Here is a 22,650-nt window from a genome sequence, read left to right on the forward strand (position 1 = left end):
AAGGTTTCCCGGTACTTTTTCACATGCATGTCATGTAGTATTGATAATATATTAGAACACTATAACCCAAAAAAGTTTATAATGTCTGTTATTTTAGGATGTTGACATTTGTTGAAGGTTTAATGTCACAGTGGGAGACGTTAAATGATGTTTGTTTTCTCTTAACAGACATTAATTTATGTTTGTTACATTTATAACAGACATTAATTGATGTTTGTGGTAAAAACGTCATTTTATGGTTTTTTTTAAGAAAAAATCGTCAATATTTTCCTACATTGAAATCATGAAAAATCAATATACAGTATAATAATAGAACATTTAAATTTCTAGATTTTTGTAGGTACTATGAGCATCTCAAATAATTTTGTAGAGTAAAGAAAAATAAATGAAAAATACTAATATATATATATATATATATATATATATTAAACGATGAATTGTTTAGAATTTCAGAATCCCAAATCCTGAAAACTCTAAAGCTGTGAGCAATATCTCATATATGAACATTATGCAAAACCCTAAAACAAGAGAGAATATGAGAAAACACCAACTTTAAGGACACTGCCGCTAGATAACCTCGGAGCCTTGACAACACACCTCAGAACGCATTTAAGAACGTTACACAAAAAATCAATCGGTGAGAATAAGAAAAAAATGTTATAAATGGCATCAAAATAACATTAATGCGAGTGAAAATGAAACAAAAACCACCTTGGACTTCGTTGTCGTCGTTGTCACTGTTGTTTGGTGACCTCAGTTGAAGCTCACATGAATAGAAGAGTTAAAAGAAAATGAGGCTTGCACTATTTATTCTACTTTTTAAAAACATTTTAACATCAAACTCAACAAATTACAAACGTTAAATTATAATTTGACATCAGAACTAGGATGGACCGACGTCTTTGAAATTGACATCAATGATAGGTGGATCGACATCAAATTTAATAAATTATTTATAAAAATGTCACCAGATATTATTTTTTATGTTGATGTTAAAAATCCTTTTTGCACTCGTGGAACCTCATTTCTTTTTGCAAGGATTTGTTTTTCTTATACAGGTGGCTTAAGAAGAATTTAAATTATTCATGTTTAATAGTCATCACTAATTAGAGCTTTTTGAGATGATGATGATTTTCTGTTAACATTTCTTACTTGTAGTTTGATAAGGTGGTTGAAACGGACTCATTTATATATGTATCATGGACAATACAAAATAGCTTTCTACATTGTAAGTGAGAATCTGTTCCCATTATCTACTACCTTCATTTCTTTTATTTTTTTCAAATCTAAGTGAAAGTCTCTTTCCGCTATTGTTATTTTACTTTCTATTTTCTCTTTTTGTTATCATATAACTTTTTTTGGTTTTTTAGTTTTAGTATTAGTGTCATTTGTTATGATTTTTAAATTAATTAAAAATAAACTAAAAAGGTGATATACGTATCAAAATGAAGAATATATATATATATATATATATATATATATATATATTCAAATGTAAAAAAATCATATTATTTTTTCTTTTTTAGATAAATTATCTATAATGTATACCATATATAATGAATTCCTTAATTTAGTGTAAACAAATTGTTTGTCTACCGCGATATTTTTAAATTACAATATAAAATTTACTAAAGCATACCAAATAAAAAAAATATTAAACTACAATAGAAAAGAAAAGGATAACTAACTGTTAATAGCAAGAAAGTTCTTGAAGAAAAACTAAACTACTTACATTTTAGGAATAAACACAATTAAACTATTTAATTGTTTACTCCAACATAACTTCAATACCATATACAACAAATAATATATTTAATTATTTTACTACTATACAACAAACGAAATCATACCGTATCTACCGACAATCGTGTATGTGTGGCTAATAACATATAATAAGATTTTCTTGTTTGTTGTGATTTTTTATTATTACTCTTAAATATAATTATTTCTTCCACATATAAGACCCATAATTGCTATCTTGTCGTAATCCTCTATTCATCCTTTTTTTTTCTTTAATATCGCACATGTCAAATAAACACATAAATCAAATTAAATATATTTTAAAATTTATTTCTTTAAAAAAATTTAATTATAATATTTGATGATAACTTTGGTTATCTTTTAGGTTTTCTTAAGAATACAAATAAACATGACACGGCGTCCGTTTTTTTCTAGTTGTTAATATAATTTAAAAATATATTTAAATTTTTAAAAAACAAAATTAATATGCAAACCTGAAGTAGAGGTTTTAAGACAAAGAAAACATAATTAAAATATTTTTAATTAAATGTGTGATTTAACTCAAATTGTTATAAACTTTTTATGCTGTTTATATGATGAAACAATAATACAGAATAAAGCGGAAATAAATTGTCTCTATCCAGAGACAATCACATGGATGGGTAGTTGGCATTGTAATGATCTTTAGAATCTCTAACAGATTCAGTTTTTCTCCACGATTCTCTCCACGTGATCAGTTATAATTGGTCACTTTCACCATTGCGAGAATCTGTCACCGTTCAAAATAAACACACAAAAAAAAAATGAAAAAAAAATCAAAACTTAATTAACTTTTTTAATTTCTTAATTATTAATTGCATTACCTATATACATGGTGTAAGATCGTAAAATTTCTTATATTTTGGGTCGTTGAGTTCTTTGGCTGCAAGCTTTCTTGGTTTCACACCATATTTTTTTCATATCACTTCGCCATTGTCATTATATATAAAGACGTAAAGATTAGTGGTGTTCATATACAACCATATTCTTGGACAAGTTCTGATTTCTTCTTCTGCTTCTAGGGTCAGTTCTCAAATCTCAAGTTTTACTCTTTTCTTGTTTTCTTTTCTTCTTTATTTGGGCTTTTGATTTTTTACTTTGGTCTTTCTGCATTTGGGTTTTGAGGATTTTGTTATTTTTTTTATGCAATATTTTCTGCTTAGATTTCTCAGTGTTGGGCTTGACTTTCTTCGGCAACCTTATCTGCTTTCAAGGTGAGTTCATGATTCATCATTTTGGGGTTTTACTTCTGATTATTCTGAATCGGTTTTCATTCTTTGAGTTTATTGGGTTCTTCCTTGGTTGCATGTCTCAGCTTTGATCACTGCATCGAATTTTCCCTGCCGAAGCTTGCTCTGTTTGGAAGCTCCGAAATATCTCTGTTTATCTGGTAAGATCCTGTAATCCGATTCCGCTGTGCATCCCAAATGGGTTTTGGGTTTTTCTTAGATCTGATTATTTTTTTACCGTGAAAGGGTTCTTGAATCCTTTTTGCGTGTTCTTCATGTTTCTACCAGTCAACTTTCTTTGACTTCTCTGTTTCTTGGATGCATTTTAAAACCCTAATTCAATACGAAATGGGTGAACTTTCAAGCCAGATCATCACTTGTGATGTTTTCTTCCAACTGGGTCAGCACGGGTTTCTGCTTTCTCCATGTGTTTTTGCATTTCTTGCATGAAGTGAAAAACTTGGGTGAATTTCTAAATCCCCATTTCAATTTTTTTTCGTTGAAGTAATTTTCTTTCAGGCAGGATAATCAATTGGATCGTTGAGGCCTTCTGCTTGTGTTTTTTTATTATATGGGATGGAAGAACTTTCCAAATCCCCAATTCTTGATAATTTTTACCTAAAACATTCGACTTTCACCCAGGATAATCAATTATAAAATGCTTTATCCCAATTGGGTTATAGAGGTTTTCTGCTTCTCCATGTTTCTGTTTTATTGCATGGTATGGAGGAACTTAGGTAGAATTTTTAACTCCCCAAATAAATATATTTTGCACCAAAAGTGGTTAATTTTCACTCAGGATCATCATCAGTTCTATGTTTTCTCCGAATTCGATTATCAAGGTATTCTAGTCTCTCAATATTTCAATGGATGGAAGAACTTAACTCTGTTTCAATTTCCCCTGTTTTTTCTCCACTAGCAGAGCTCTGTTTTTAACTGATCTTTGATCAAAGATGGCCATAAAGACAATTGAGTTGTTGAAAGGAGGTGCAAACCATGAAGAGATAACAGAGGTTCTTGCAGCGGTGGCTGCAGATTTGGGAGATGTAATAGATGATCTGAACTCCTTGCAGGTAAAACCTCTAAAGGGAGCAATGACCAATGAGGTTTTTGAGGTCAATTGGCCAACCAAAAGCGATGTTCATCAGAGGAAGGTTCTGGTTCGATTATATGGTGAAGGTGTTGAGGTTTTCTTCAACAGGGTTGATGAAATCCAAACCTTTGAGTGCATGTCAAAGCATGGACAGGGTCCACGCCTTCTTGGACGGTTCACCACTGGCAGAGTTGAAGAGTTCATTCATGCCAAAGTATGTTATTATCTTTTTGTGTTTCCCTCTTCTGATTAGATAGTTTTAGTGTAAATCTCTGTTTTAATTCCTAATATTGTTAGCAATGTTTATTTCAGACACGTGTTTGTATAATCTTTATTTTTGGTAATTGATGTTATAAGACACTGTTTAAGTGTAAATAGTACATATACTTACAGTATAAAAAGTGATATTCTAAATTTGTTGATTTTTATAATAATTGTTTCAAAAATTATATTAATGATTTCTTATTGGTTGAAACTAAAATTATTTTTACAATTTCTTATTAGGTTCTGTGTAGATAATTATCTGGTTATATATAAATAGAAAAGTGGTTGCAATGACTGCATTTAAAATGGATGGTTTCCATGACTTGGGGAATATATACTTAAATTAAAGTCACCTTTCCTTTTCCAATGTGCTTTATTATTCCATTTAAAAAGTTTTTCTTTGGCCTTGGTAGTTAGCTTTTGTATTTTATTCTCTTTCCCTTTGGACGAATGGAGGGTGTTAGCATTTCGTATTAGTTCTTTAGAATAAAAAAGAAGCTTCTTTTGCATATTAAATTGAGTACTGTTGCGTCAATGAGTGCTCCACAATGCTTGCTTTCACATTGTTTTTGCTCCTAATTCCAACCTGACATGATGTTTCTTACTTTATGGATAAAGAACTGATAAAAATTCCATTAAAGTAAAAGTGTTATGAATGAAAATCTTATTTGAAAAGTATTTATTTTGTTCTTATCCTATCTTCTTTTGAGTCAATAGATGATGACCCTTAGGAAAGATATATTTGTAATTTATGCAATCAAGTAGTTGCCTTTATTTGAGGACTTCATTTACGTTTCTCTCTTCCAATTAATTAATTCTAAAATAAACTCTTCTTGAAATTATTAAGTTCTCATAAACTAAAATTAGCTTATGAAGGAATTAGTTTGTTAAAATTCTCTTATATAACTTAAGTTTTATTTTTAACTTTTGCATAAGATTATCTGTTGGTAAGTAACCTGATATAATCCAAATACCTGCAATACATTCCTCTTTATTTTCCTGTGCATTAAAATCAATTTAACAGACTATGATAATAGTGTGTAACATATTTTTTCTTTTCCTATTTTTGGATTTTTAGACACTCTCAGCTGCAGACCTCCGTGACCCTGAAATATCTGCTTTGGTAGCATCTAAGATGAGGGAGTTTCACCATCTTCACATGCCTGGTACAAAGAAGGCTCAGCTTTGGCAGAGATTGAGGTAATAAAATAATAGAAATCAGGCTACTCTTCAAAAAAAATTTATATTGTTGTACACAATTATATAGGCTCTCTATGTTCAATCAGGAAATGGCTTAGTCATGCCAAAAGTCTGTGCTCTCAAAAAGATATCAAGAATTTTAGCTTGGATCATCTAGATGCTGAAATAAATTTGCTTGTGGAGTTGCTATCGCAAGGACATCAAGAGATTGGTTTTTGTCACAATGATCTACAATATGGTAACATAATGATGGATGAAGAAACAAGAGCAATCACTTTAATTGTAAGCTACATTGCTACATTTTACTTATTTATTCTATTTTATATGCTTTGTTGGTGTTCTTTTTAAAAATTATGGTAATGTAAGATATGAGCGAGCTACTTTACTAACTTTTTAAAAAATTGTTTTCTAACTTGGCCATGGTAACTGGAGATACCACTTTTTCTCCAAAATTTTCCAATCGAGTGAGGGATTAATTGGGTGTCAAATAGATACCTCTTGGTCAAAAAATAAATATAAGAATTGCAACTGAATACCATGCCAAATATTGTTTTTTCATATTTCATCTGTCATCTTTTTTATGATGATTTATTCATTACTATTTGTTTTTCAATGACACAGGACTACGAATATGCCAGTTACAACCCTGTTGCATACGATCTAGCAAATCATTTTTGTGAAATGGTGGCAAACTATCACAGTGACCAACCTCATGTTCTAGACTACACTAAATATCCCAGTAAGTTAATTGTTCATATAATTTACAGCTTCCATTACATTCTACAGTGCTTCATTTTGCTTCATACTTTATGCGTATTTTATTAAGATCACTCTTCTGATACTGTAAATTTTAACAGGTCTAGAGGAGCGTCAAAGGTTTGTTTATAATTATTTGAGTTCTGAAGGTTAGTCCACTAAATTTTTACTCCAACATACCACAAAAAATACATATTATTGGCAGAGATCTGGATTTAGGTAACTGCTATTGATCTATTCTCAGTTGAAAGAATTAACTTTCTGTACAATTTGGTTGATCTTTGATATCACTCAATCTTATATTTTTAGCTTCTATACTTTGATTGTAATTAAAATAAAGTGTAGAGGGTTTTTTAAGCTGAATATCCAATTTTATATTACTTCAAATCAGAAATCATTTACTTTTGTCAAAATTACTTCAAAAAGTTAACTAAAATTATTTTTAACTGGTTGACATTATAAATTTCCTTATTAATGAAACATGAAAAATAAACTCTTGAAATACAACAAGGAAAATCATGTTTGTCATGAGTATGAACTGTAACAGCGTTTACATTATTGATGAGTCTGTCCTTGCAGATGTGGAGCATGCATTGCATGCATTTGTTTAACTTATTCGTAGGCACGATGCAAGTCCCCCTCATCTCTTCAACTTCAATGTGAATTTAATTTTAAGAATTTTTACAAACATTATTTGGAAACTTATACACAGGTAAGGAACCAAGCAGCAGTGAAATGGAACAACTACTTAATCTTGCAGAAAAATACACTCTTGCCAACCATCTATTTTGGGGCTTATGGGGACTTATTTCGGTATGCTATGCTTTTCCTTTCTTCCAAAAATGTTTCCATCCCTTATCTCGAATTTCAGTAAAAGTTAGTCTCTAACTATGAAAAAATTGATATCACTTTTGATGAATGAGAATTAAATGTTCTTTCTGGTTACTTTTGTTTGGTATGTGTGGTGCAGAGTTACGTAAACAAAATTGACTTTGACTACAAGGAGTATGCAAGGCAGAGGTTTGAGCAGTACTGGTTGAAGAAGGCTACTTTATTGGACTCACCTACTGTCACTTCCGAAGATGGAATGATCAAAGGCTCACACCATTGACATGATTGCTTCTTTTGTATTTAGTATAGTTCTCATTGGTTTGTATTGATTAATAATATAGATAGGCATGCAGTGATGCATAAAATCTGTAAATAATAATAAGTAATGTGTGATGGGTTTTTCCTGTATTGAAACAGTTGTTAGCAATCCCTCCTTTTGGAATAGGTTGAGGAATGAAAGGAAAATTCTTAGTTGTGTTGTCATTTGCTAGTTGCTGATAACTACGGTCACAGTGATGTTCAGTTTTGTGATGATGCCAACCTCACACGTTTTAAATCAAACAACGTATTAATTACGTAATTCATCACATCATTCATAATGTAGAGTATTCCCCTGTTATCAATAAACTGTTTTTCCATATCAAATTCACATACAAAGTAGTCGGTGGATTAGATTTGTGTGAAATTTATTATGTAATATCACTGCTTTTTATTATGTGGTCCTAAATCTTAAACATGCCTTTAATTCCTGGGAATTTCTGTTTAGACCCCCTAAATGTTAAAATCTCTACTTTGCCCTTCTTATATAGGAAGGCTTGTATAATTCAGAATTGGCTTCCAGGTTCTGAAAGCCATTTTTAGATTACACCATTTGGAAGACTTTATTTTAAAAAATCATTAATTTTTCTAGATTTTCAAAATGTAATTTGAAAATGTTTTCTGAATCCAAAAGTCTATTCCGAATAATGAAAGATTAAAAAATCTAAAAACTACTCTCCAAAAACACTATCAAATTTTACAATCTGAAAATTTCAGATCTCATAATACAGAGCATGGGCGAGAAAGGAAGAGTGACGGGGTGAAATACCATTAAGAATGTTTGAGATTAATTCTGTGTTTTACACACTCCTTGAGGTGTAGGAGGAAAAAGAAATCTTCTACAAGACTATTTACCTTATTACCTCCTCCACTCTGCATATCATGCACTTTTAGTTCAAACACATTGTTTTCTGAAAAAGCAAATCACTATTTTGCTATCTGAAATACAAAATAAAGTCACACTAATTCTAAAATTAAGAAATATCATAATAAATTCTTAGCACGTCAAATACGTCGTTGAACATGACTATTTATTGATATATTAGTTTTCAAACATAAATATTAACGTTATTATTGTAGTCATACGAATTTTTAAATTTGATAGTGATTACTACATTCCACGTTTAGAATTTTCATTTTTTGATAGACAATCCGACATTACACTTATTTTCCTTTATATAACTCAAAAATATTATTTGACATGTTTTGTAGCAATAGTGAATTTAATTAGAATACAAGACTATTTAATCATGAATTTTGTTAGTAAGATAATTAACTTTTATAATTACATTAAAAGACATCTGAAGTTATTTCTAGTAATAATACAAAAACATTTATTCTAGCATTATATCAAAATTAAACTTTCATTACACTAATGTTGGCGTTCAAGAAGAGAAACACAATTCATCACATTCTTTCTATTATTCTCTCAAATAAAATAAAAGGGATGATATATAAGAACAAATGAAATCAGTCCAGATTAACTATACAAATGTTATATTGTGTGCCACTAGATGTCTAATGTCAGGGCAAACAATACATGATTAGCCAAAAAGAGAAGCCATGGAATGAAGACTCTCAACAACAGAGTCGATTATAGCATGAGAATCACTGGTACCAGAAAATGTAAGGTGCTTTGGAGCTTCAGCTCTATCAAAATAAAATGCACCTGATACCAGTTTCTCCTTTGGTTGTAATGTCAACCATATCACTGTGTCTGCACCTTCTTCACTTGTTCTAAGTTTCCCTGAAAACCTGTAAATAATTGAATCAATATATAGTCATTCCAATGGTGCTAACAATAGTTTACTTTGTTTTCTTTGTTTTCTTTGTTGACTCTTGAGTTATTTCAAGGATAAATTGTACTTGAAGCAAGTAGGTGCATACTATTTGGACTGAAAAAAATGTGATGTAGTTCAATTTAGAAAGACTTCTCCGTACAAACTTATAGGGAGAAAAAAAGAAAGTAACTTTTCAACAGGTAAAAAGCATTTTATGGATAAACTATTTATAGAAGTTTTTTCATATAATTTCTCTAAAGTTTTACTTTTAACTTGTATATAAACTCATTTTAGTTTATGGAAAAACCAAATTCACTTTCTATTTCATATTTTTTTTATCTTAAATGTCTTTTACTGTTAGCAACCAAGAATTGGAAAGAGAAAGAAAAGAAAGGTTTTTTATTGAATAATAGAATGAAAAGAACAAAAATAGGAAAGCACTATCTCCTTCAAGGGCTTTCCCTCCACAAAGAGCTAAGGCTCAATCTACAAAAGTTCACCTCTCTTCCCCTTTCTCTCCTGTTTTCCTATTTATATCTAACTAACACCTCAACTAACTAACTCGTGGATATTCCAACTATCTTAACTAAATTCTTTTCTTTGTGTATCCTAACATTTACACAGAAGCTCATCCAAACAAAACCTTAATAATAAAGACCAAGGGGTAACAAGAATCAAATTCATGACTTGTGCATCTTTGATTTTGCTTAATTTTGGAAAAAAACATTCGAGTGTTCTCAGAGGAAGTTGTCAATTAAAAATTATTAATTCCCCCATATAAGCTAATTCAAATAGGCAGGTTCATATAAAGTTTTGTACTGTGTCAAAGATCAACTCTGTATGTGAATGGTTTCTTTCTTCCAATGTTTTACAGTAATAGTCAATTATATTCTATGGATAATGTAAGCAGTAATAATGCTTACCGTTCTGAGAAGCTTGGCAAACTCTTTGCAACCCCAGGAGTCTCAGCCCAGCCTGGGTGCATTGAGTAAAATCCTATCCCTTTGTTCTCATATATTTTGGCCCATTTTTCTGTTAGTGCAATCTGCCATATCAAATACATGCCAAGGTTAGTGTAATCTTACAAAAATGCAGACATGAAGAAAAACACAACTAATCTATTTTAATACCCTCCAGATTCTATACAGGAAATAAGGATCTAAAACATATGAAATGCATAGATATGAGCAAATAAGATATTAGAACTATTTCACTTGATATCAGAGTACTACTTCTGAATTTTTTTTTTTAATATGAATATCTAGAGAGGGTTATTATACATGAAAGAATTGATGATTATTATCCTCTTTCTTCTACAAATAAGTAATCCATATGGTATCACAAGTTAAAAGAATTGTTGAAAGCTCTTAAAGCAAATGAAGAACAACCAGGGCTACTACAATGATGTCACACTTGTTATGTAGAGTGTACTACATTGAAGGTGATCAAATATAACTACATAAATCACAATAAACTCAATACACAAGAATAGAAGGTGATCGAATATAACTACTAAATAAAGCTTAAATACTTCAGAAAAGAGTTAACTTTTGGAATTTAAGAACTAGCTAGATCCAGTGCTTATTGCACCAAACTGAATACACAAGACTCAATTTTCCTACATTGAATTACATAAGCAGACCTATGAGTTAGTCAGTAATTCAATCGGGTTTAACTGTTTATGCATTGTCAGTTAGCTGATGAACATGAATTTGACAAATTGAAGTATTATCATTATTAGACACATTGAATTTGACAAATTATAAAAGAATATAAGTAGTTGAAAAAAAATTACATCACAGCTGATCGATGGAAGCACTTCCTTCAAGTAAGCATACAAATATTTTTCTGCAGGTCTACCACCTAATATTTGTCATGCCATACCATATATGAGTAAAATTTATAAGGATCATAAACTGGGAGATATAGACAACAAATAATCCTATAAAGCAAGATTGTTGAAGGAACAAAACGAATTCCAACACTTGTGGGGAGAAAATCAAACCAAAAAAATCATGCATGGTTATGTGCGGATTGAAATAAGCTGACCCAAAAATTCTGTATCATTCAAAATTCAGCAAAAAAACAAGAAATGGAGAATTTCCATCAATAAGTACAATCTCAACCAACGTTTTCTGTTCCTTCCAATCAGTTTGACATGTTTACCAATCCTTCATATAAGCATCATAAAAAAAATGTCCTGAAACTAGGAGTCTAGAAACCTCTGGAAATGAGATAAATCAGTGACTGCATGCCACACAAAATTATATTTTAGCTTCCTTCTGTAGTTCAATTTCTCTGAGTACAGGTTGACCCAAGCTTTAACGAAATGAATTTCATGTTTGTACATCTCTAAATGTGAAGTTTTACCCTTCTTGGAATCATTCAGTCCTCATTTCAATAGGGAACTCCCAAGAAGATTCAATCTATACTTTCTCATTGGGCATTCCAAGTCTAGATAAGGTATATCAACAGTGCATAATAGCGGAAAGACACTACTGTTCCTCTTCAACTAAAGGGTCTTACTCTATGCTGTCCTGTTGTAAAAAATTTCTCACGTCTCCCCAGTCCCCATGATACTGACAGAAGTGGATCAGAAAGTTGAATTAAAGAATGTATTATTGATGAGAATTTTCCAACTCGGGGTGGCACCAATGGGGTACATGTTGAGCAATGAAGATACAGAGTACTAGAGCCTTACCCTAACTTATTCCAGAGACCTGAATACTCCTAGTCAAACTTTATTCCTATAATGGCTAATCACTACTACTTTTTGCTTAGAAAGTGGATTTAAATCTAACTCAATCTTACATATCAACTTGTAAAATTAAGTTACACTCACTTATATACTATAAAGTTGACAATATCTTTATTTGACGTGAGATCCCAATACTTTTCGCTTATTATTTATACACACTAGCATACAACCTTCTAACTGACACTACAGTTTATTTGCCCCTAATTATTAGCTGGCCAAGTCAACCTTTATTCCCTACATAAACCCTTTGAATTAGAGCAAACAAATATTAGTTTTCATCTAAGAACAGACAATATTGTTTTTCTTAAGACAGTCTTTTTCTTGTGCATAAATATCATATGTAATTACACCACCTATCTGGGTTTTCCTTTTCATTCACCGGCTATGCAATTATCTGTTTAGCAACATCTTGCATCTGATAAGTATTATCAGAGTGATCATATGTTTGCATGATCTGCTTAAGCTAGAGTAAATACATCTGAAATAAATATTCTCTAGTAATGCACAGTTAACGCACTGCATCTACTTAATCTTTTCACACAGAATGTCCTTGAAAAAGGCAATCATCTCCACAAGACTTTTCGTGCTCGATCTTGAAGTTTAAAATATGCAGAAGTCAAGACATACTGAATGGAGTGCTCTACAGAAGAAAAATCAACAAACTCTTTGAACCACCTACAAAACCTGAGCCACCTACTTTCTGCACCAATTGTGAAGTGACTACTGCAGAAAAAGGAGTAACTGTGGTATGCAGAGTGTGTTATCAAAAAACCATACCAATTGGTAAAAGAACATTAGATGCCCTTATTAAAGGACTTACAATGCACTTATGCAAAACAATCAAGTACTCCAGATTTCACCATATGCAAGACAAAGAAAAGGATGCCACTGAGACAACAGCTAGTTGAAGCTTCTCAGTACAAAAGGAGAAGAAGACAGAGATGTTACGAAGAGCACTGTCACTATTAAAAATTTCATCTTCTTCGAAGCAAATATTTTCTTCTATATATATAGCTCTTTGCTCTCTTGCATATCCAGAGAGTATTTAAACTTGTCTGCCTTGTGCGCATCTTTCCGGACCTAAAACCTAGTCAAGATTGGGCAAAACTTTCATCTATCTGTAAGAACACCATTGTCTATAAGACAAGAGTGGATTGTTTGTGAAAGAATACATAGCTTAGAGAAGCTAAGTAAAGAATACCCATGTTGTGGCTAAGAATACTCATGTTTAATAGTTGTTAGTGGAAATTGACTAGTTTGGTCAAGAACTAGATGTAGTCTCACGTTTGGACTTATGTAATCACTCTAATATTTTCTTCTCTTTATCTGCTTCAGATTGATTAAACTAACCCTGAGATTGTGTTTTCTTTGTTTGTCAAAATAAGTTTAAACCAACATCCTTATTATCATCTGATCGCATATCAGACTCAGAGTCTGATTTGTAAAATAAAGTCCGAAAAATCTTTAGAAAAAAAAATTCAGCCCCCTTCTTTTGTTCTCTGCGTTTTACAGCTATAACTAACTAAATGGGTGGAGCTACATAATAGACACATTATCATTTGACCATCCCCTCATAGGATGACAGTTCCATAAAATATGAAGACCAATCACAAGATTCTTTCTAACTTTCCTAGAAAAGCATGAAATTCCATTAGCACTAATGAAACTTGATGACCTCTCCATTCAAATCATAACACAAAGGTAGATAGATAATATGTAAAAGGTTAGGATGTTAAAGGAAAACACATTTCTTACAACCGGAGGATGTAAGCAAATCCATCTTCATTCGCAAATCAATTACAATGTACACAAAGAAAAATAAAATACAATTGATAGTTTAATGAAACAATCAAATAGTTTCAGCCGCAAGCCTCCCTCTAAAATCTGCAATTCCTTATACACCCTTTGGACCAGGTAAGACACTCACAAATTAAAGTTATAACGTAAAACAAGAAGAAAAAAAGGTACCCAATGTAGTCATTAGCTAAACTAACCTGAACACGCTTATTCCGAGCATACTGTACAACCCCGTTAAAGTTGCTCTCTGAATACTGGGTATCAACAACCAAATAAGTATATCATAATCTTATGAATGATTGAGTAAGATGACAACACCATAACAAAGTTACCTGTAGATCTTTGGTCAAAGGAGAAGTATACATTCCACCAGAAGAAACTGTAATGACACGCGCATCAGGTGAAGCTTTCTCCAGTAATGGAACCATTAATTCTGTCATGGTGTAAGTTCCCAATACATTTACAGCAAAATTCAACTCAAACCTGGACTATGACACATTACATGAAAAAGCACCAGATCAAATCAGGTTATACAGGTAGAATAAACAATTTTTCAGTTTCTGTTTGAAACAAAAATTACTCACCCTTCTGGGGTGGTGACTCGATTTTGCTCAAGTATACCAGCATTGTTAATCTTGATGCAAGAAATTATGTCCACATTAGATTTTACTCAAGAGCATAGGCTAACTTAATAAAATTACCATGTCAGTAAAGCTACATTACGACCATGTTGGGAAGTATTATATTTTGTTGAAATACAACTAAGAATTTACCAACACATGAACTGGCACATTTCTTTTAGAAAACCTGGAAGTGAATGACTTGATCTCATTGACAGACGAAAGGTCACAAATCTGCAAGATAAATGAGTCAGTCATATAATATCATAATGGCGTAATTTTCTAAATGATTTCAGTTTATTCCCTAAATCGTGGAAAGTGCCATTATAAAGCTCATGTACAAAGAATGAAATTAGAAAATATAAATGTTTTTTTATTTTGAAAATTCTAAAGAAAAAAGGATTAGTTAATTAAAATACAAGAAAAGAGGAGTAGTACCTCCAAATGAACATTTTGGTTGCCAGTTCTAGTTTGAATTTCAGAAAGAGCAGCCTCTCCTTTCTCTTTATTACGACATACAAGATAGACAGTTGCACCACTGGTGAAAATCATTGACAACATCACATAACTACAAACTTAAGAGCATAAAATTCCAAAATCAAACTTATGAGAAAGTTGAAAACCGCTTTGCAAGACCCTCGGCTGTTGCATAACCTATTCCAGAATTAGCACCGGTAACAATGCAATTCTTCCCAGGTATTTGTACTTCCATGTCCTCTGGTTTGAAGTTCTTAGAATGATCACTACGAAACATTTGATTCATACATCAGCTATCAGGTTTCTGTTATTCTTGTTGAAAATATATGCCTAAAAATCTGTAATTTGAATTACTTTTTAGGAGGATTTCATGCTATGTTTCAATTATTCAAATAAAGAGAAAGATATCAGGTTGTTGTTCACATTTAGGAAGCTAGGACTGTGAAATTGTTTGTATTTGATTTTTGTTACCCTTTTGCTATGTGTGTATATAGATAGATAGATAAATAGATAGATAGATATAGACTAAATATATATAGAGAGAGAGTGTTCATGAATAAAATATTGTTGAAGCTGTTCCTCATATTACACCTCTTATCCTTAAATGTATTTTTAAATTATAGAAACCAACAATTCTGCTTTCCTTTGGATTGTCTTCTGCTATTCAACATACACAATAACTAGTGGCCAATATCCATTTTCACTCTCAATTTTTGCTAGTGTTTTTGCTATCCAATTTTCAAATATCTCAGAACCAGGATCAGACTCAGTAACACACATATATTCAATCCTGTTAGTTCCCCAAACGATTAAAAAAAATAAACAAACGGATAAAATATACTCTAGGTCACTCAAGATGCAGTCAAAATTTGTTTGTCTGTACTACTAAAAAAATGTGGATTTGGTCCTTGTATTTTTTAGATGAAGTGGATTTCATCCCTTAATAAAACAAAATCAAATATGTGTATGTTGAGACGAACTTCTCCACAAACCCTTCTAAGGAAGAAAAATTAAGAAGGATCAAAATGAATCTGTCTTCTTTCGAAACTAAAATTAGATTATATAAAAGTTAAAAATAAACAATTAGAATAATATAAAACTGAGCAGTGATAAATCAATCAAACAAGTAAAAACCATCTGTTCTTCTCAGGAAAAAAAATGTTTTTATCTGCAATCTGTCTCCAGAGTCAATTTTGTTGATAGCATATCATCATCATCATCATCATCATCATCATCATCATCATCATCATCATCATAATGATAATACTAAGTGAAAAAGAAATAACAAAAGCGACTTACAGGAAACCAGCTTTGGTGAAATTTAGGTACCCAAAAACAGAGAAGGCCGTTTGTCTCCATATCTGTTTGAAACACAGAAGGGATGAACTTTAAAGCGCCAAAAACAAGAAGAAGCAATGCAAAACTGAATGAGAGAGAAAGAATGAGTGAAAATTCAGAAATTGACCTTGAGAAGAACCATGGCGAGTGGTACAATGGAGAGGTGAAGTTGAATGTGGAAGTGCAATGTACCACTCTTCATTAGCTGAGCTTGCTTGTTGACTTGTCTAAAGAAACTTACCTTGTGTTCCCGCAGAAATTGGAGACAACAAACAACGTGGCAGAATCCTCACCGCTACTTTAAGAATTCTTTAACTTTAAGATAAATCACTTCTCTCATGATTAATAATATTGTAAATAAAATAAGTAAATATTTTTAAATTAATATAAATATATAAATTTAAGTAAGTAATGATTATATTCATGTCATATTACCGTAAACAATTGGACTACATTCAACATATTTGTGCAATAAAACGCAATAACTTGTGATAAAAAAAAAAAGTATAAGAGAAAAGATAGAACTTTCAAGTAAAAAGTATGGATGGATAGAAAGTTGAAGATAAATATCATAAGAGGATAGTCATTGTGTTGGAACATTTTTTATATTTTTTATATGAATGAATATTTTTTTAAATGTATTTTTACTTTACAAAACGTCTTATTGTGTTCTATTTATAATATAAAAATGATAATTGACCTTGAAAATAAAAGTTTCATCAACCTTTTTACATATAAAAGTTAATAATTGTTTTGAATGCATATCATAAGTCCTATGCATAAATACAATACGAATATCACATAGGACATGTATTGCGTTAAATTTATTTTGATTGAATTTTCTTGAATTTATAATTATTATATTGTAAGATTGAAAGGGATTTTCAATAGTTTTTCTAATAAAAAATTTACAGGAGGTCAAATCTAATGAATAAAGAAATATGTGAATTAGGAAGAATCAAGAATGTAAAAAAATTCAGAAAATATTAGTATTTCATTAGTGAAACATTTTCGCAGCTTATTGTCATTAGGAATGTCAAAAAAATCCGTACTCGTAGATATCCGTATATAAAATCTATAACGGATAGAAAACAGATATTAAGAATAGATATGTGCTACCTGCGGGTACGAGTATTTTTTATACTCGCATATTAATGGGGCGGGTACGGGTACCATAGTATCCATACCCGTGGATACCCGTACCCGCTAAACTTTAATTCACAAAAATACCCTTATATATATATATATATATATATATATATATATATATATATATATATATATATATATATATATATATATATATATATATATATTAGTAAAAAATATTTTGACCTAATTTTTTCTAAACTGCATATCTTGTCTTATCTTTTGTCTTCATTCTTCCAGCTTCAAGTATAGGTAGTTTGTCTTCTTCTAGGTACACCCTTGACATTCTTCTCTTTCCTTTCTTTGAAATTGGACATATACATCAAACCCTATATAGACAATGACGTTTATAGTATGCTTGTTGTCAAATGATGGAACCAAAATAAGAATACTTGGCACGTGGCAGTTGAGGTTTATTATTTGTTTACTTTGTTTATTTTTCAGGAATCAATCGAAGAAAGTGGGCTTATCAAAGCACAAATTAAAAAATTTTCATTGTGTTGAATGTCATTTTATATTTACTTTTAAAATTATTTGGATTTGTACAAACTTGAGTTTATTTGAATTTTATTTAAAATTTATGACACTAATGTATTTTATTTTATTTTATTTGAATTTATGATTATATATTTATTTTTTAAATAATTTTGTAAATACTCGCGGGTACCATGGATATCCGTGAAAATGAAAAAAATAGGTGGATACCCGCATAACAAATACCCCACGGATTTGGGTATGAGTACGTGATGGATATTTATCCAGTGGGTAGGGTACGGAGGAGTACCCTACCTGTCCCGTTGAGAACTATAGTTGCCATAATGCGTGCATGTAATTTATTTTTGACACTAATGTTTGGTTTAAGCTCAGATTCGCACACTAAGTAATACACGAGGAGCACTTGCAATGAGGCTTAGAGAAGGGGATAGGATGACAAGTGTAGACATTATTCCTTGAGCTATGTGGAACAAGTTAAAAACCTATATCACGGAGCTATGGGTACGGGTAACCTGTGAACCCAACCTAACCTAATGAGTTTGGGTTGGTTTTTATTTGTGTTCGAGTCAGATTGGGTCTGACCGTTCAAGACCCGATGTATTATACATTAATCAAACACGTTCACCCGATTAAACATTACTTGTTGTTTTTTACAAATTTAAAAACCCTCACACACATATATTTATTTAAAGTAATACTTTATTTATTTAATAATAAATAACATAATTATTTAGTCATTGAATTTTTATATTGTTTAATCTATATACATCTGTAAAATAAATTATTAAAATATTTATTTTATTAAAAAAGCTTAAATTATATTGACCTGAATCACCCAACTCAACTCATTTGCGATTAGATTAGGTTGAATTAGGTTAGGTTTTGTAAAAAGAAAGTTATAACTCCAAGTCAACTCAATCCATTAAATTTTGATTGAGTTGGATTTAGCTACACCCGAACCAATCTACCCCGCTTACAACCCTAATGGGAGTAAGTAATAATGACGACATCATACATGTTGTTTCGGTTAGTGAAATGATAGGTGTCACACTTTTATCTCAAATCTTTTTTCCTACATGTTATCTTTAAGCATGCTCTAATTGAGAACATTATCCTAGAAGTGAAAAAATAATGTGAAAAAGGAAAAAAATTGTGAAAATAATAACAAAATAAGATGAAAATATAAGTTATCATTGCAGTGATAAAGGTCATTTTGGTTGTACTTGTCATAAAACAAAACATCTTAAAAAATAAGTAAAAGATCATATAAACACACTTTGTTTATAAATATGATAATTTTGATTATGGTCATATGGATGTCACTTGATATTATTGTTTTCTTTTGCTAAACCAGATGAAAGTCTTTACGTGATGAAATTTTTAATTTAATTTTATTATAATTTAATTTAAGATAAATTTTCTATGGTATTTTTACTATATATGTTAATTTAAAATATACATGTCTAATGTTGGTATTATGTATAGGTATAACAATCATTTTTTCTTTTGTATTATAGAATGTATATGTGAACTAAGTGTATGATCAATATTTATTATTATATATATCTTCTATAGTAATTGTTATAAAAGCATGAATAGATATATTCAAGTACTAATATTATACATTATACATATATTACAAATGGACATCTTTTTTAAGTTAATGATATATATATATATATATATATATATATATATATATATATATATATATATATATATATATATATATTATGTGTAAGAATGTGAAATAGGAGTTTTGATATGAATTTGATGTTTTGATTTTGTTATACTATACATATATAAAGGTTCAAAGATTTTTGGAGATGATGTTTTATACTTAGTTTTATTTATTTGACATGACTTGTGGAATTGATTAATTTTGGGTGGTTGAAGTTATTAAGTTCATTACAATTCAATTATATGTATGATATTTGGTATGCAATAGTGTTATAAAATCTAATAGATATATTGTATTTTGTTTATAAGGCAACAACTGACACAATTCTCAAGAATAATTTTTTTTCTTGTTTGATTATGTGAGAAGTCAATATTAACATTATTTTCATGGTCACCGGATTCAAAATATGGCTTTTTTAAGATCTGTTATCTCTATTGAGGATGCTATTTCGTGGTAGGATTCTCATTGGCAGGTGTTTTCTCAATGTAACTCTTTATTGCAAATTCATGGAAGAAAATTTATGGTGTGAAAAAGTAAACAATCATCCTTGTGCAATGTTTTTATTTCAACTTGTTATATGTTGGACTTTTTTTCTTTAATTCATATTTTTCTTGTCTAGAATATTGTTAATGGTCCTTCCTATGAAGTACCAATGACATCTATTATTTCGGTTTGCAAAGAAACAATTGGTGAACATTCTTATTATTGTTTGAGATATGTAATTATCATTCCTTGTTATAATTATTTAATGTGTTTTGTTACATATATTTGGCTTAGTACACTCGTGAATCATAAGGTTGTCCCACTAGTTTGAAGGTGAAGTATGTGATGGTAAGTTACCTCAAACTGTTAAAAGTGAACTTTATTTGTAAAAGTGTTTTTAAAATGTCATTTTAATGTTCTTTCATTTTTGTTTCTTTAAATATCATGTTTTATCTCACTTTTAAAATTTCTTCGATCTCTTTTACACTATTTTTTTCACTCGGATCAAAGGCAAGAGCTCTTGTTTTTCATCAAATGATATGTCAAACTAGTTGTATGAAGCTCTTAAAATGGAGCTTCAAGCCACCAAAAAGGAAAGAGAGCATGCAATTATGAATTGTGATATGTACAAAGAACTAGTGCTAGAATTTGTTAAAATGAAACTGAAGGACTAATATTAATGAATGAATTTTCATATTTTTATTAAGATATATCAATTTATACCTTGATTGAGCACTTATCCAAAACAATTGACATATCTTAAAAACAATCAAAATTCATTGATACGGTTCTTGAATTTCATATTAACAAATTCTTGCCCTAATTCTTTGTACACATCATAATTCATAATTGCATCATCCTTTCTTTTTTGTGGCTTGAAACTCTATTTTAAGAGCTTTATATTGCGACAACATGTTTGAAATATAACTTGATGAAGAACAGGGGCTTCTTGTTCCAAGAAAAAAGAAAAATAGTGGAAAAGAGATAAATTGAAGATAAAACATGACATTGAAATAAATAAAATTCAAAGAACATTAAATTGACATTTTAAAAATAATTTTACAAATAAAATTCACTTTAATTAGTCTAAGTGGCTCACCATCATTAAATCCTTCACCTTCAAACGAGTGGGACAATCTTATGATTCACGAGTATAGTGGATAAATATTAATAATCTATAAAAACAAATTAAATAATTATAGCAGAATGACACTTATTAATCTCAAACAGTAAAAGAATGTTCACCAATTGTTTTTTTTCAAACTTAAATACTACATGTCATTAGTACTTCAGATAAAGCACAATTGACAATATTCTAAACAAGAAAAATAGAAATTAAAAACAAAAGTTCAACATCTAACAAATAAAAAATCTCTAAAAAAATAAGAAAAAAACATTGCACAAGGATCATTATTTACTTGTTCACACCATAAATTTTCTTCCATAAATTTATAGTATGCAGCCTCAACATCATCTTTACTCTCAAATGCACACTGCACAACTTTTGGGGAAAAAAATCATTTAAATATATAAATGTAAGAAACAAGAGAATTAGAAGTAAATACACCGTAAAAGCAATAAACCAAAAATACCAACCATATATGAACATATACCAACAAACCCAATAACAAAATCACCAACACAAGGGTCAATGACCTAGAAAAGCAAAATAAAAATTAAAGCGAACGAAGTTGTTTCGTTGTTGCAGGAGAGTAAACGAGAAAGAAGGTTGCAAGAGAGAAGTAAGAGAGAAGCAACAAGTGTCAGCAAGAAGGAAAAGGTAAGGTAGAAGGAATCGTCGCACAAAAAGGAGAAATGAGCATAAGAGTAAATCGAAAAAGCTTGGGATGAAAAAAGCACAAGATAAAAGAGTTATTTAATAAACAATAATAAAAAATTTACAAAAACTAGAAAACAAATTATTAAAATAATATCATTATATATTTTATTTTTTTTATTAAAAAACAAATAAAATTAAATAATAATATAAAAATGTAATTTAAAAACATATTTAATGAAAATAACAATTATATAATTGTAATAAAATTAAATTTGTATATAAAATTAGTGAAAATAGTATTATGTAAATGTATTTAATTAAATAAGTAAATATTTCATTAAATATATAAATTTGTATAATTTTTTTAATATATTAAAAATAAAGCTTTTAATAATTTAATAATAAAAATGTTGTTAATATTAATTAATAAATTAGTAAATAACATGAATATCTACTATTCAAACAATGTTATTCCTACCAAGCTGTAATTTCAATATTTTTTTATTTATTTTTTTACTTGAAGTTGTAATTTAAGATCCTAAAACGTGTTTTTATAGATATAATATTTTAGCTAAAAATAAAATTATTATAATATTTTTATAAATAATTTTTTATTCATATTAATAAAAATAATAAATAATATTATGTAGATACTTATATATATATATATATATATATAATATAAATCTTAATTAATAAAAAATATTAAGAAAAAAAATATTACTAAAGTTCATTAATAAAGTGATAAAAAATTGATTAGAAGAAGAATAACTAATGGTGGTGAACGGGTCTTTTATTTAAAATTTATTTTTCGAATATTT

At 29.8% G+C, this 22,650-nt stretch overlaps 2 protein-coding genes across 3 annotated transcripts; one reads left to right on the forward strand and one right to left on the reverse strand.

Annotated features, from left to right (window-relative positions):
• The first annotated feature begins 2,580 nt into the window (after positions 1-2,580).
• On the forward strand, positions 2,581-7,635 carry LOC114181973 (probable choline kinase 1). 2 transcript variants are annotated; one of them, XM_028068690.1, is made up of 10 exons: positions 2,581-2,802; positions 2,943-2,993; positions 3,095-3,169; positions 3,931-4,315; positions 5,444-5,565; positions 5,652-5,847; positions 6,187-6,304; positions 6,423-6,470; positions 7,034-7,134; positions 7,292-7,635. In XM_028068690.1, exons 4-10 carry the CDS (start codon positions 3,962-3,964, stop codon positions 7,430-7,432), a joined length of 1,080 nt encoding a protein of 359 aa, XP_027924491.1. In that variant the 5' UTR covers positions 2,581-2,802; positions 2,943-2,993; positions 3,095-3,169; positions 3,931-3,961; the 3' UTR covers positions 7,433-7,635. The 2 variants fall into 2 exon arrangements, with proteins under 2 accessions (XP_027924491.1, XP_027924492.1); XM_028068691.1 differs by having other exon boundaries at positions 2,638-2,802; positions 2,952-2,993; positions 7,292-7,623.
• A 1,180-nt stretch (positions 7,636-8,815) lies between these two features.
• On the reverse strand, positions 8,816-16,500 carry LOC114181049 (dehydrogenase/reductase SDR family member 12). The gene is made up of 10 exons (XM_028067370.1): positions 16,369-16,500; positions 16,203-16,264; positions 15,050-15,169; positions 14,865-14,964; positions 14,580-14,660; positions 14,391-14,440; positions 14,139-14,289; positions 14,004-14,060; positions 10,175-10,296; positions 8,816-9,225 (listed from the first exon to the last, which is right to left on the reverse strand). The coding sequence occupies exons 1-10, from the start codon at positions 16,441-16,443 to the stop codon at positions 9,015-9,017; spliced, it is 1,029 nt and encodes a 342-aa protein (XP_027923171.1). The 5' UTR covers positions 16,444-16,500; the 3' UTR covers positions 8,816-9,014.
• Between the last annotated feature and the right edge of the window lie 6,150 nt (positions 16,501-22,650).

Source organism: Vigna unguiculata, chromosome 4 (assembly GCF_004118075.2).
Source record: "Vigna unguiculata cultivar IT97K-499-35 chromosome 4, ASM411807v1, whole genome shotgun sequence".
Classification (NCBI taxonomy): Eukaryota; Viridiplantae; Streptophyta; class Magnoliopsida; order Fabales; family Fabaceae; genus Vigna; species Vigna unguiculata.